The sequence below is a fragment of the Rissa tridactyla genome, chromosome Z (genome assembly GCF_028500815.1).
Source record: "Rissa tridactyla isolate bRisTri1 chromosome Z, bRisTri1.patW.cur.20221130, whole genome shotgun sequence".
NCBI classification, from domain to species: domain Eukaryota; kingdom Metazoa; phylum Chordata; class Aves; order Charadriiformes; family Laridae; genus Rissa; species Rissa tridactyla.
In genome coordinates this window covers 42292976-42307399 of record NC_071497.1, presented here as the reverse complement: position 1 = coordinate 42307399, position 14424 = coordinate 42292976, and the positions used below count along the sequence as shown (strand labels likewise).

The window sequence follows — 14424 nt, the reverse complement described above, 5'->3', positions numbered from 1 at the left end:
GTTTTCCTCATCTGCAAAATGTTATTGAGATTATTTGTAAAAAACTTTATGATCTGCAGGTACAAAGTGCTCAGGTCTCAGCAATGAGTCTCAGTTTATCTCAGTAATGTCTGGTCCCTGTTATGTTTGTATTGTATTTGACAAGCATTGCAACATTCTGCTCAGTGTTCTTCTGCCAGCCCATTTTCTCAGTCATTGTGGCATTTCCCTCTAAAACTTCTTCAGGATGTGGAAATCCCCCGTACTGCTCTTAAAACTGGGCTGTACCAATGGCACCCAGCAAAACAGTCTTCACAAATGCAATGTAAATCATTGGTAAAATATGTATATCAGCAGTCGTTAACCCCGCCTTCCCTCTTATTCCTATAAACTCTACCAGGATCTCTTCTTATAATCCTATGTATTTTGATAAAGTTTTCACAAATGAGGAACCATCTGTTCCTCCCCATCCCCACCCAGCTCACAGTCTAGTGTCCTAGTCTATTCACTCTGATACATGGCAGGAGGAGCCAAATTATTTTGTTTTTCTGTTTCTATACATTATCAATAAGCCTTCTTAAATTGCAGTTTCCCTCACTATTTTCCTGAAAGATCAGCTGGCCTGCATCAGTTAAAGCACAGTAACTTGCTTGTGCCATGGACAGCCCTGGATCCAGTAGCACAGATAGCACTTTTTACAAGAGGGCAAAAATAGCTTCAGAATATTTTTCATCTGTGACCATCCGTGTCTCCAAGTTCTTTCCCTCTGTGACGCTCAGACTTGGCTTTAGGGAAGGAATAATTTGAATGGAGGAGCTGTTTGTAGGGGAGTAAACAAGATGCTCAGATCTTAGTCACTGCAAAATAGGTTTTGCCCTAACAGCTTTTCTTCTATTTTCCGAAGAGTTTTGATGATTTTTAAACTTAAGTGATGAAAGATACTGATCAGAATGTTTTTAGCCTCAAGCATTCACAAAATAATGTGTTGTGCTCCCAGAATATTGGTTTTAAATATCACAGTTTTTTAAAAACTCAGTGCAGTTAAGTGATGCTTTAAAGATTTTCTTTCTTTGGCTGGAAAAACCTACTGACTGTGTTTGTTTTATATAATTTATATTTGAAAACTTAGATTTTTTTAAGATAAGGAATGGTATTATACAAGTACTAGGAATTAAGGAAAAAATGCAAAATGCAACAAAAGAAGTAAACCAAGAATTACTAAATCTGTGCACCAGCAATAGCAAGCTAGAAGGAGTTAATAAAAGGCCTTTTTACCTTCTCAGTTGTGGCTAAGCTGCTAATAAGAAATTGGCTGGCATGAAATATTGCAGCTGAAATTGGAAAGGGGCACTAGATGAAGAGGCTGCCTGGGAGAGGGTTAGAGAAACTGCCAGAAGTGCAATGCTATAAGGAAGATTGCTGTGCGAAAAGCAAGAAGGAGGCTGAGCCTGATAGGGAAGACATGCTTTCTCCTCATTATATGCCCTGTGGTTGAGATAACTGAAAGGAATGTGAGTTAGCGTCCATTACCTTACTGCAAGAAGAAATGTAAAAATGTCAAGACTTATTGGGGCTTGGGCTAAGGAAGGCTCAAGGCTAGATCTACTGCCTTTGAGTTTGGATGAGCCTCCAGTTGTACAGAGAAATGGGATTAATGATAATGAAAGCACTACTGTGATGACAGCAGGGAGGTGTCACAGGCATTGGTGAAGCCCTTCAATGTCATCTTCCAAAGATACTCAGAAGCCTTCCTTGTCTGGCCTTAGGGTCCTGCTGAGAGCTACTTTATGAGGCTGAAAGGCCCATGCAGAAGCAGGAGAGGGAAGATTGAAGTTACTCTTTTCTAATTTATGTAAAAATTATTCTGGTAATCTTGCTTGTCTTCATCCTGTCTTAAATGATTTAGATTGTATGTTGATTGGTTCATATCATACAGGTTTGAAACCTACCTAGCTGACGTTAAAAAAGACACCTCAGTACAACAGTAAGTTTGATTTTTGACAGAAAACTTAATTCAGTCTTTCTTATTGTAATGCCACCTTCAATCTCTTTTCCTTCCATCTAGGCCATGTGTGTATACGATGGGATCGCCAATAAACAACAGAGCCCTTTTCCCATGCCAAGAACCACCTGTTGCCTTGTCAACATGGCAAGCCTCAGTCCGAACAGCTGCAGGCTTTGTTGTGTTAATGAGTGGTGAAAACTCAGCAGAACCAGTCCAGCTTCGAGAAGGTGAAATATATTTTCTATGGCAAATTATTTTCAATAATTTTATAGTGAGAAATACAACTTAGTAAATACATTATTTTAGAAAGACTGAAGTTCCTAGCCTTAAAAGCATTTACATGTCTATCTGTAATCTGTATGTCATTCTATGGAAAAGTTACCTGCTCAAAGCCTCGGGATAATTTAGTAAGAATTCAAGGCATCTGCATTTCGCTGTGTTACTGATACTTACTTCTTTCTGTGTTTTTATTCCTTTTACTTCTTCCAAACCTAGACTTCATGTGTCATAAATTGGCTTTGTTTTAATCATTCTGCAGTTGAATGTTTCATAAATGAATCACCTTATCAGGCTCTTGACAACTTCGAGCCTTGGTAGATAATTAACTTTCAATTTTAGTTCTCCCGTTCAAGTGCAGATCAGCAATGATTAGAAGTCATATATGTGTTATATCTGTTTCCTGAAATATACAGAATAGATGAAGAATATCAGGTGACTACCATGAAAAACTGGTCTTTGGTGGCTTTTTTTGCACTGGTAGATCGTATCTTGTGCAGCAGTAAGCAAGCGAGCATTTTTCTTCTGTGTTGGTTATACTTTATTCTTTAAACCTCTGTCTGCACAGACAAGGAAGTTTTTAAGGCAGTTCTACACATAATAATACAAAGTATGTCTTGCTCACATTAGTTTTGAGATAATCTGTCAAACAGGGTCAGTATTTTCTAGTGTAAGTGGTGCTGATGAAAGTAGCATATACGAAAAGGTTCAAATCGATGTTTCTGGGGAAAAAGTATCTTTCTTCTGTTACCCTTTAAAGAGGCAAGCTTATTCTTGAGGGAAAAAAAAGAATGAAAGTCTCCTTGATTTGAGAACCATCAGTTAATCCATTTGCATGGAATTGTCGGGTTATTTTTGGCCATATGTGAAGCCTGTTTCAAGCCTTGTCTCTGCTGTTGAAATGTGGAAAACTGCCACAATGAGCTGCTCAGCTCACTTGGACAGTAATACTTTCCCATCTTGGCATCAAGAAAGCAAGAGTGCGCTTGACTTCAGACTAGGAGAACAGCTCTGCCATCATTGTTAAATTAGTTTGATCCACACTTACATCTTGCTGATGAGTTGCTGTCTCCTGGTCCCTCAGTGGTGGCTGTGATCTGAAATATTAAGAATGATGCTTATGTGACTTTCTAGAAATACAAACTTCAGGAAAAATTCAGGTGCTATAAATTAGCATAGGTCAGTTAAAACTGATACTTTCTCAGACCAATTAGCTAGTTGAAAAGGCTGTATTGTGAAAGAATTGTTTCCTCATTAACATGTTTTTGTCACTCTAGTTTAAAAAAGCCATTAAAAATTTGTACTTGAATAAATAAAAAAAACTGGTTGTGAGGAAAAACATTTTAAAAATGCTGTTGATAGAGTGTTGAGAATGATATCAGGGTACCATATTGTTAATGGTAGCACTGGGGCTTAATCACCCAAAGTCAGCCTTTTCACCCCGTGGAGAACAGAAGGGGCTTTTGTTGAAATCCTTGTAGTTGTAGCAGTGGGTCAGTTTATGTTGGTAATTCATATGTCAGCTAAAAGCTTTGGGGTTTTGGGGTTTGGGTATTTTTTTTGGTTTGGGTTTTTTTTTTTTTTTAATTTTCCAAAGGCTAGCTCAGTCTATTTCCTTTCTGAAGAACTCTGTAAAAGCAAGAAATACTGTAAGAAGACTTTAATGGAAAGGCCAGTAGAGAGGAAATGACTCATTTTAGCTTCACCGTGCTAACGAAGTGCTGAGTGAAAAGTGTGAAGCGAACTGGGAAGAACCAAATGTAGCATTAAAGCCCGCTGCTTTGGGAGCCATGTGACAATGGCAAAGTTTTGTGCTGAACTTCACTGAGCTGAAGAGAAGTGGCAGGAGCACCTACTGCAGTCCTGTCTGCCTCTCCCCAAGATGGAATTCCCAAGAGTGCAGAAGATTCTGCTTACAGATCTATGTGGCACACATAATTATTTATGCTAATTTATATATAACTATTTATGCTAATGATGCAAGGGTTGCTGGATTTCTTTAAAGGTAGTGGGCATTGCTCCAGTAGCTAGCTCTCAAAGACTCAAAAATGTATGAGACTCTCATTATCTTGGTGGTTCTATACAGTTCCAAATGACAAGTCAGATAGCTGTTTGGAATTCAAAAAGTTTACAAAACAGATATAGAGGAAAGAAGGGAAAGGAGCAATATTGAGGAATGACTTAAAACCCAAACAAACCCAAGGCTCAAGTGCTAATCTGAAGCCTTAAATAAATTCTTAGTGAATTTAGGAATACAAATTCATTAGTTTAATTAGTAGTACTTTTGAGAGTTAAAAAGTTCAAAAATTTTCTGTAGTTGTAAATAACCTGTCCCACATATATCTTCTTGTTAAACAATTATGCAGGTCATATGAAATCTATCTAACTTAAAATTTTGTCTGTATGTTTTATAAAACACACCTAAAAGCCTTTCAGGGTAACTTCAATTAAAGTAACTTTTCTTTGCCAAATTATTTACATACTATTGCTGTGCTGCCTATTTATAAAATCACACATAACTGGTAGAACACAAAAATATATTTTAAAAAATGCAGTTTCTTGGAAAGAATAAGCATTTTGGCAAGCAGTTGTGAATTAATTTATTCTGAATAGAATTACAAGTTTGCTTAATATTTTTTCCTTTAGAAGTCCTATTTATAACAAGTGTGCAGGCAGACAATAAGAGAACAGCAAGTCAGGATGATACCTTCGTGCTTTTGAAGAGGGATCTGCATTCTGCATCACAGACCTACATCTCTAGATTCACGGATGCTGTGATCCAGTGCATAGCTAGACTAGGTGTACTCACATGTTACGGATTCCTTGTTTGCCACTTGTATTTGCAAGTTTTGGTAATTGTGTACTTTCTTCCATATGTGCCATTTTTGCATTCTGCCTCCTACAAAACTATGGCTCATCCTGTCATTTGAAATAAAGCGAGGCCACATTTGTTTGAAAATACTGATATGTCACTTACTTAAGTACAATTCAAGTGTGACCTAAAAGTGCTTAAAAATACTGTGCATTCTTTATGGAGTACTTAGACAAAAAAAAATTATCAGAAAAATGCAATTGATAATGCCCTTTGGGAGAAAGCTTTACAGGGAGCACTAAACGTGCGTGTGTGTAATGTGAGCCATTTAACCATTGGATTTACATTTCAACACTTGTCAGTTTTACTTTCCTTCACCATATTACTGTAACACATAGAAGGTGCAAATATATGTAGTCACAAACACCTTTATGTCTGTTTTGATTCACGTTCAAGCAGTAGATATTCAACAGTTAAGTGTGAAATCGACTGGCTGGCTTCTTGTGTGGTTACGGTTACTCTGTCGTTATGTATTCCTTGATCTTGTTTTGCCATCTCCGATATCAGCGAGAAGGTGCGTTCTGTTTTTGTGAGGCAATACAGTGCTAGAGAAGCCACCGCTGCTGCTCTGTAGCTAGCAGCAGCAACAGTTGCTTTTGTTTGTGCTCCTCTCGCTTTTCACAAGGCAGAACAAAAGAGTCCAGTACTTGTGTTGACTGATCTCCAGCATGTATCAGGAACTACAGCATGGGAGCTGACAGCTCATCACATGCTCCTCATCCCTCTGAGCCAGTGCCAAACTAATGCTCTGGCATGAATGTGAGGGTGCTCTGTGTGAAATTCTGGCTTTCAGATGAGATCAAAGATTCTACAAGTTACAAACGGTTTCGGAAAGCTGGAGGGTTCTTAATCCTGGTGCCCCAGCCAAATACTACTTTTGGCAAAACTACTTATTTAGCTGTAGTTTTATGTATTAGTGCTAGCTCTTACTTTGTATATCAAATGCTGTGTGGGGCTATCTCTCTTTTTCCCTAGAGGCAGCTGAGTTTCGTGGGTTTTATTAAATCATGGACATAAGCTGTATTTTGTCATGTTTATATTTGTGTTAGTGCAAACTATTTGAGGGAAAATTTCCTAATAAGTAAAAATACCCTTAAGGTTCTTGCATCTGACATTAAGAGATACTGACTCTCAGGTGTTTCTTCAGTTATAATGGACTCCACAGGATTCAAACAATTTTAATGGTTTAAAAGATAGCTAAATGCATTAAAAATTCTAGGCAGTGATTACATCATTCATCATTATTATTCCAAACAAAAGAAAAAAATGGCCTTTAAATTGTTCTTTTGCATAATTATAAATAGATTATAATTTCCTACCCTTGTTAAATATAGTCCTAAATTTTGCATGGGATGTTTTGCAGTTACACCTCATAGGACAGGTGATTGTTGTTGCATGGTTTGTGCAGTTATGACATGATAGATTTGCTTTGCAGAAGTGAAAAAAAATTTTTTTTTAATTATTTCCAAAATTACGTGTAGAGAAAATATTTCAAAAGTGTTAATGATTGCCTAAAATAATTATGTGTAGGAATCAAGTTGCTTTTAAAATGGTTGGAAGGAGAGTGTATAAGCATTACAAATAAAAGGACTGAGGTGCTCTTCTGCTATTTTTCCCACGGACTAACCACAGCCTAATCTCTCGTTCTTCCCAAGGTGTCCTTGCTTAGTCTGAAAATGTTTTTGTGGTCCCCAACACTGGTTTTGGTAAAGCAAGCCGTCTCCCCATTTCAGCTGCACAGTTCTCTCTTCCCCTAGAGGTGGTGCTGTCTCCAAGGTAGCCACTGGGAAGCAGAGAGCAGCCAGGGGAAGGGCAGAGAAGGGAGTAAAGAGGAGCTTGTGATCCCAGTCTGTGCCCTGGGATAAATCTGAGGTTAGAGATGAAGGAAAACAAAACAAAGTCCACTGACTTGAAAAACGTTAAAGAAAGGAAGTGCAGTTATGGGAGAAAAGGCCAGGCTGGGAGACAGTCTTACCAGTAGTGAGAGGAAAAGACACAAGAGTTAGACTGTGCTTGAAACAGTACTTCATCATGCTAGCTGTAGAGAAATGTTGGCTACATGAACACCATTTCAGTCACCGATCAGTGAATGCACTGTAGAGACAACCCACTTGTAATGCCAGTGCATGTGGTTTCAGTTGTTCAAGACAGAACAACTGTAGGATAAAGATATAATTGCCCTACACAGTTTTAGAGTATGAATGCAGAGGGCATCTAAAAGCCCTGAAGGAAATGAATTGACCCCCAGTTAGGTATGTAAAGACAGTATAAATCTTGGATCATGTTCTGGGAGTATCCAGAGTTCGCAGGGTCTCTATACTGCCTGCAAAATATAAGGGGCTTGGAAAAAAGACAAGGATCTCTGTTGCTTTTCTTTTCTTTGAGAAATACTAATTTAGATAAATCTGAATACAGACAACAAGAGAAACTAACTTTCCTTGTCTTTGGTACCTTCACCCTTTTGCAAGGTTTGCTCCAGCTCTGAATAGCATATGCTCATTGCTAATTCATGTAAATTTCTGAATGCAGTACATGCTGTTCTCTCTGGACTGCTAAACGGATTCCCCATTGATTTTGCCATTCTGTTAAAATTATCCTGTTTTTTTCAAAAAACTCTTATGTTCTTGCTTGCCTGTCTTGCTGAACTTGTTTCTCGCTCTAACCCTGTCTGCTCCCTCTGCATAGCACAGACCGACACCCTCTCCTCTTAGGCAACGTCCTCACTGTTGTGCGAGCCTTCTCCTTTACACCTCCTGCCGTCTGGAAGAGTTTTCTGTGACTGCCTTTTGACTTTCATGCTTGTTTCAGAACTCAGTTGAAATCTCATTACTGTTTTTCCATTACGATTCCTCAAATTGTCATTCTTCCTCTGATGTTACTTAACTCCTAAGGTTTTAAAATGAACGTAACTGCACAGATCATTTTGTAATGCTTCGTATATAACAGATGCAACACAAAGTGAAGTATTGTAGGCTACCTATGGGCCTTCTTTTCTACGCATTTAAGTCAATTGTAAAGCTGCTATTAACTTCAGTGTTTGCAGGCTTGGGCCTCTAGCACAGTTTATATCGATGAAACTCTCTACATCAGGAGTTTCAAAATAATAAATTGTTGCTGTCCTACGTGACTTCTTTCTCTCAAGGTGGCACTTGCTTGCCTTGGCTCATTTGTAGCTTTGGTAAGTTAATGAAGAAAAAAGGGTTTTGGGGGGGAATTTGAGAAAACAGCTATCCTCTTTGTTCCTAATATGTTTGGAGCAAATAAGTTCCTTCTGCTCACATACTGAGAGGGGGTTAGGAAAATTAGAGAAGTAATGTATGTTCACCGGACAATACAGACAAAAGGGTTTTGGTGTTAGTGGTGGATGTTGCCGGAAGTGGAATGGAGTGAGGAAGCCTAAGTGGTTGCTAGTGCAAATAAGAGGCAGAGGCTTTATCTGCCTCTTACGAGACTTCACATACAGTATTGTTTTGTCATACTAAACAGTAGGTGGCAGATTTGTTGAGGCTAAACAAAAACATTTTGCTTGTCCTTCGTTTGGACAGCTTGACCTTCTGTGGTCATTAAGGTAGGAAACCCAGAGATTCTTGCCTGTGGTTGTTTATTTCCTTTCCTCTATGTCTTGTGGCCTCCACTGGATGGGTTTTTTTCCATATTTTCCTTTTGACAGTGTTCCATAGCCCTGGTCTGAGTACTATTACAAAAGAACGTGTATTAATGTTCTCTTAAAATAACCGAAGTTTGTGTGTTTCCACAGTTGCCACAGCTACAGTTATTTGCACATGATTCAGCAGGTTATAATTCATGCTAGGCTCTTTCCATGAGTAGTTAACCTATTAGTATGGTGTAGTACCTGTACTTGTAACCATAAATGAGTACTTGAATGTGAGCCTTAAGCTATACCCTTAGGAAAACCTAGGCAACATTTAGATTCACGAAAAGTATGCTGCCCTAAAACATCCTCCCTTTTATTCATAGATACAGTCATCCTATATTGTACTCCTTGTCTTCCAGCACTGTGTTCCCATAATGATAAGACTTACCATCTTTTTACCTTCTAATAGACTCTCTAATCTTGTTTTAGCAGCTCCTGGATTATCATGACCAAATAATGACTGCAGTTATATGTCTCAGTGAAATTATTTTTCTTTCCTCGACAAAAACACCAAGATGTAAGGTGGGAGGTTTGGCTCAAAATCTCAAGTACATAAAAATGTCAAGTACTAAGTGTGTGCTGTGACTGAGGAGTCTGTACAAATGTTCTTTTTATTTACAGGTATCTTGACCTGGTACTACTACGTGACTATGCCAATGCCAGCAGCAACCTTCACTATTGCTGTGGGGTGCTGGCAGGAAGTTAAACAGCCGTCCGTCACAGCTTCTATCCAGACAAACACTGAGTTTTCCTTGCCACCTTCACAGGCTGATTTCAGGTTGGTGTTTAGAATATTGTTGAACCATGAGATATATGGGTAACATTTTCATTTACTCTGTGGAATGTGAAAATGAGTCATATTAGTACAAGAATCAAAATAGAACTTGTTTAATCTGAGCAGAAAAATCTTGAGAGGAAAAGAATTCCAAAGGCATTATTTCATGGGTAAGGGTGTGGTTCTTTTTATGTGAAAACAAGCTGCTTAGTGAGCAATAGGGTTAATAAATCCCAGTGTCATCTGGATTTGCACCCTACATCCTGTGTCTCTTAATGCTCTGCCGAAGCAATACCAGGTCCTCCCTTGTTTCTACAATGCCTGGCTGTAAAATCTTTTGTGTTACTAGACTCGGTCCATTCGAGATATCTAATGACCCCTACTACAATATTGCCTGCTCACTTGCTTCTTTCTTCCAGTCCAGTTCCATCCCAGAGCTGGCCTGTGCAGTGGTTCACCTGGGGTGATGTGTCCCGGCTGGGTACGTGAAAGCCCTGTTGCAGGGATCCCGTAATACAAAGTTGGACCAATAATTCTTTTCAATAAAAAATACCCTGTTGTCTAGTATAGTGAGACTTTGGAACTTGAGGACCTAATAGGGATCTTATTGGAATTTAAAATTCTTATTGGAATTTAAAATTAAAGGATTCTGATGGCTTGCAGCCTGGCTAATATTGGTTTAAAAAAATTCTCCTAAATCTTGATAGTAGGAGTTTTTATATTTTACCTAAGATTGGTAAAACATGGACATGCCTACTCAAGATTTAAAATAGTTTATAGGTTTGATAAGCTTTTAGAAATTGTTTTGTGTTTATTTCTCTACTATTTATATGTTTATGACTGCCTCTACAGGTACACTATAGGTGTTCACTGTATATTCCTCTCTAATGTACACCATGTTCAGTAGTAGGAATTTTTATTGATTTGGTGCAAAAGATTAGTCTGACAGAGCATTGATAGAATAAATGAACGTTTCTGGGTTTTGTAAGATTTCTGAAAAGGGAAATAGTTTTGTAGCTTTTTGTAGCAAAAATTAGTGCAAGTTTTAATCAGTGTGATGGTCATTGTTTTGAGTCAATCAGTGTGATGGTCATTGGATGAGTTAATTGGCACAGGTAGTGTGATGTATCTGCAGCAGCTGAGTTAGTTACAGTGGAAGAAGCATAACTAATGTGTTTTGCAAAAAAACCAAAAACAACTGACAAAAAAAAATTCTCTGCAAGGGTGGTGACTATTATGCATAGACAGAAGAGGAGAGCCTAAGTATACGAGGTTGTTTTGCAGTTAATTAGGACATAAAAATCTATGTCCTTAAAAATCTGCTCTTATATCCAGTAAATGTTTATTTGGAAGCTAACACAAGAGACACTTGTTACTTATTTTAGTCATTAAGACTGGGTAACCAAACCAATGTTATGCACAGCAGCAGACATTTCTAGAAAGGGTGTGAAATGGGTAGAAAAGCAAATGTTAAGGTAGCGTCGCAGATAAGGTAATGGAGATAAACTCTTGGGCAGCAGGAAAAGGAAGGATTTCTGAAATAAGTTGTTGAAATGTGTAATGTAATTTATGTGCAGATGTCAGTAAGTTTCACATAAGGAGACTATCAAAGAAAAAGCTAAATGGAGCTAGGGTTTTAAATAAGTTTCCTATCTCCTTGTGGTCATTAAGGACTTGGCGACTTTTACAAGAGATAGGGTGCTACCTTTCATGTTCTTGCCTAATCTCAACTCTGATAATTAAATACAAAGTGACATTGTTTTACAGCAGAAATATACTGGGTTAGACCATTCTTGGAAAAAAAACGTGTAACGATGGATGTAGTTTCTTTGCGTATGTAATCAATAAGTAGAGTCCGCTTCTTTCACAGAGTTATGTAAGGTGTTAGAAGTGTTGGCACTTGAGCAAACTGTAGTCCTTTTCTATGTGTTATCATTTTGGTTTTTTTGTGTCAGCACTCACCTAGAGCATGATCTTCCAAATAAAAATGCTTTGGGCAATGCTGGGTGCAATAACAGTAAGTGCTTTGCCTGTCCAGGCATAGTAGAACCAGCTCCCCTAAGCTGAAATCTCAAACCAAGGAGAGGCTCTGTGCTGTACTGAAGTCGGGCTAGCAGGTGAAAACATGAAGCTGATTTCTGCTTCGATATGCATCTATTTGGGTAGATAAATTATTGTGAAGGTATATGACTCACTAGGAAGGATTTGATTTACCCCTCCTTTCTTCCAGCCACAGCTCTGAATATCCTGTAAAAGTGATGTAAGTTGAGCTCGATCCTAATGTGATATTTTCAAATGCCAAGCCTGAATTGATATCTCCTGTTGTTTTTTTACTTCAGAAAAAAAAAATCAGTGAAAATTCCTGGAAAATTTCACAACAGAAAAAACCCAACAAAACAGATCCCTTGGAATGTCATTCTAATGGCACGTAATATGTTTGTGTTAATATGTATGAAACTTTATTTTCATAGCCAAGTTTGAAGAGGAATTTTCTGAATAAATATTTTTCTACTGTTATTTAGGTTTTTTATGTACATTTTGAGCACTTGTTCTTTTGATGCATATCTATTATGAAAAAAAGGTTTGACTAGTCTCTTTATTTTAGTCATGAGTGACCATATCAGTTCTACTCAGACATGAGTGTTTTCACAGTGCTGCACATGTGTGAACAGTGTGAGAATACAAATGAGATGATTTTCTGCGAACCAATTCTGTTATTCTGATGTGTAGAGAATATCCTTGTTGTAGTATACTCACTTGAGCACATTTTTGATATCACATTAAACTATTTTTCTTTTTTTTTTTTTTTGTTATTGTCAGATGTAATGAAGAAGTCTGTGGTCATGTGGAGTACCCCTGCCGTTTCCAAAATCCTGCTGCCAGGTTGCAGGCAGTCATTCCTTACAGAGTCTTTGCTCCCTGGTGCCTTATGGAACGCTGCGAAGAACGTTTGCTTCAGCTCATTCCTCAGTGCCTCTCAGCTGCTTACACCACACTGGGTACCCACCCCTTTTCCAGGCTTGATGTTCTGATAGTTCCTTCCAACTTTTCCAGCCTGGGAATGGCTAGGTAAAGAAACTTCTTAGTATCTCATCTCCTGTATTTTGTTGGACTCCTTTTTATCAGCTAGTTAACAGTATCAAGTTGCTATCAATATAAAGTTGCGGTGCTATTTTTCTTAAAGCAAACTTGAAACTCTAGTTCTGACTTCATTTGGGTAGGTTTGTTTGCGTCCTTTGTGCTATGATCTTTAATTTTAGTTTTAACAGGGAAGGAAAATACAAGCTCATTAGACATGTGGGTCTGAATTTCCTCATTTGCCAAACTGAAGTTCTTTTACCGGTTCTATTGATTTAAATACTCGATGCAGCTATCATTTTGTCACATTTTCTTTTGGCGTTGATTTTACCATTATATCTCGGCAGAACAAGAGCATGTTAAAATCCAGATCTAGAGTTTATTCATAAGCCTTTTGTGATTTATCAATTTCTTCTCGAACACTGGACTTTGGAAGCTGAGTAAGGCCAACTGTAAGGATTATATTATCAAGTTTTCATGGAATTGTGGAGAACAAAAAGCTTACTTAAATATTTTTATTTTACAGTGTATTCCAGTCATGCAATGACAATAGAATTTTAGTTCTATTGCTTGCAAGGCAATGCCTAGCAATTGAAATTCCCCATTTGCTTTTTATTTTTCTTAAAAATATATATTCTTTTAAGTTGGTAATGAGATAGCATTTGTGAATAGCAGAGAATAACGCAATATTTTTATTCACTGTTTGCCTATTGCTAGCAGTAGAGTGGATTCATTTAGGCAGATGGACAAAACATTCAAGGGCAGAATTAAAGGCAAAGCCCTGGTAGAAAGATGAGGACCAAAGGGAAAGGTGTATTCCCAGATTGTTGGGTTTGTATTTTGGAGCTCTTGGGGCAATTGTTGAGTAGGTTTGATATCTGAAGCAACTTCAAGAAATTGCACAAATTGCCAGTCCAGGTGCTTAGATGAACCCCAAGTTTATTTCTTTTTACAAACTCCATAATTAATCAAATAAGGAAACATTTTGTTTCATGGTACATGTTTTGTTTCTTATTTACATAAATTTTTCTCTACAGCTTTCCTCTTGCAATCCTCCTTACGGATAAAAGTAGAAAACTATGCTGTCATGGAGTAATATTGTATAGTTTTTAGAATAAGTTTACATTCTTTTTTTTTCTGAAGATCTCTAAAATTTAAAACTTAAGCATTCAGTGGCATGGAGTAATATTGTATAGTTTTTAGAATAAGTTTACATTCTTTTTTTTCTGAAGATCTCTAAAATTTAAAACTTAAGCATTCAGTGACCCTCCTCTGTCATGTAAGCCTCATTGCTTTGTAGGTACCTTGTACTGGTTACTGAGTTTCCAGTGGTAGCTCTTCACTCAATAAACTCCTAAATGAAAGCATCAAGAAACTTACACAAATGCTGGTTGCTTTGGGCACCTGCCACAGGTTCTCTGTTCTCTGATGTTTTGTGTAGTGGTTTGATTTGGAGGTGAGTGTGATGTTGTATAGCATGTTCTTGAAGCTGTATGAAATTGGTGGAGCTGCTTAGCGATTTCCTCTGACTTCAAAGGCCTAATAGTAAAAGGTTGACACAGGTCCTTATGGATCATCACTGTAACTGAGGAAGAAACTGGCCATTTTACTTAGCTGTGTGATAAAAGCAGTGATCAGAGGAGCCATGAAGGGCACGATGCACACATAGTCCAAAATGAAAGAGATAGAGGAGAGAGATGTCTAGGCCAAAATGACAGCACGCAGTAGGAGAAATCTTCAAGATTCAGCCGTTGATATGCTACTGCTCTTTGGGAAGTTGTCAG

The 14424-nt window shown here is 37.9% G+C and overlaps 1 protein-coding gene across 11 annotated transcripts in view; it reads left to right on the top strand.

Annotated features, from left to right (window-relative positions):
- AOPEP (aminopeptidase O (putative)) overlaps window positions 1–14424 on the top strand; it is a 213204-nt gene that overhangs the window by 27668 nt on the left and 171112 nt on the right. For 10 of the 11 annotated variants that reach the window (XR_008463670.1, XR_008463668.1, XR_008463667.1 and 7 more), the window contains 3 exons: window positions 2045–2211; window positions 9409–9565; window positions 12383–12631. Coding sequence is in view for 7 of the 11 variants with exons in the window: in XM_054184645.1 (XP_054040620.1) it covers window positions 2045–2211; window positions 9409–9565; window positions 12383–12631 (573 nt within the window). In the remaining 4 variants the exon portion in view is untranslated. Of the gene's footprint in view, window positions 1–1892; window positions 1964–2044; window positions 2212–9408; window positions 9566–12382; window positions 12632–14424 lie in introns of those variants that run through there. The other variant, XM_054184649.1, reaches the window with a different exon arrangement.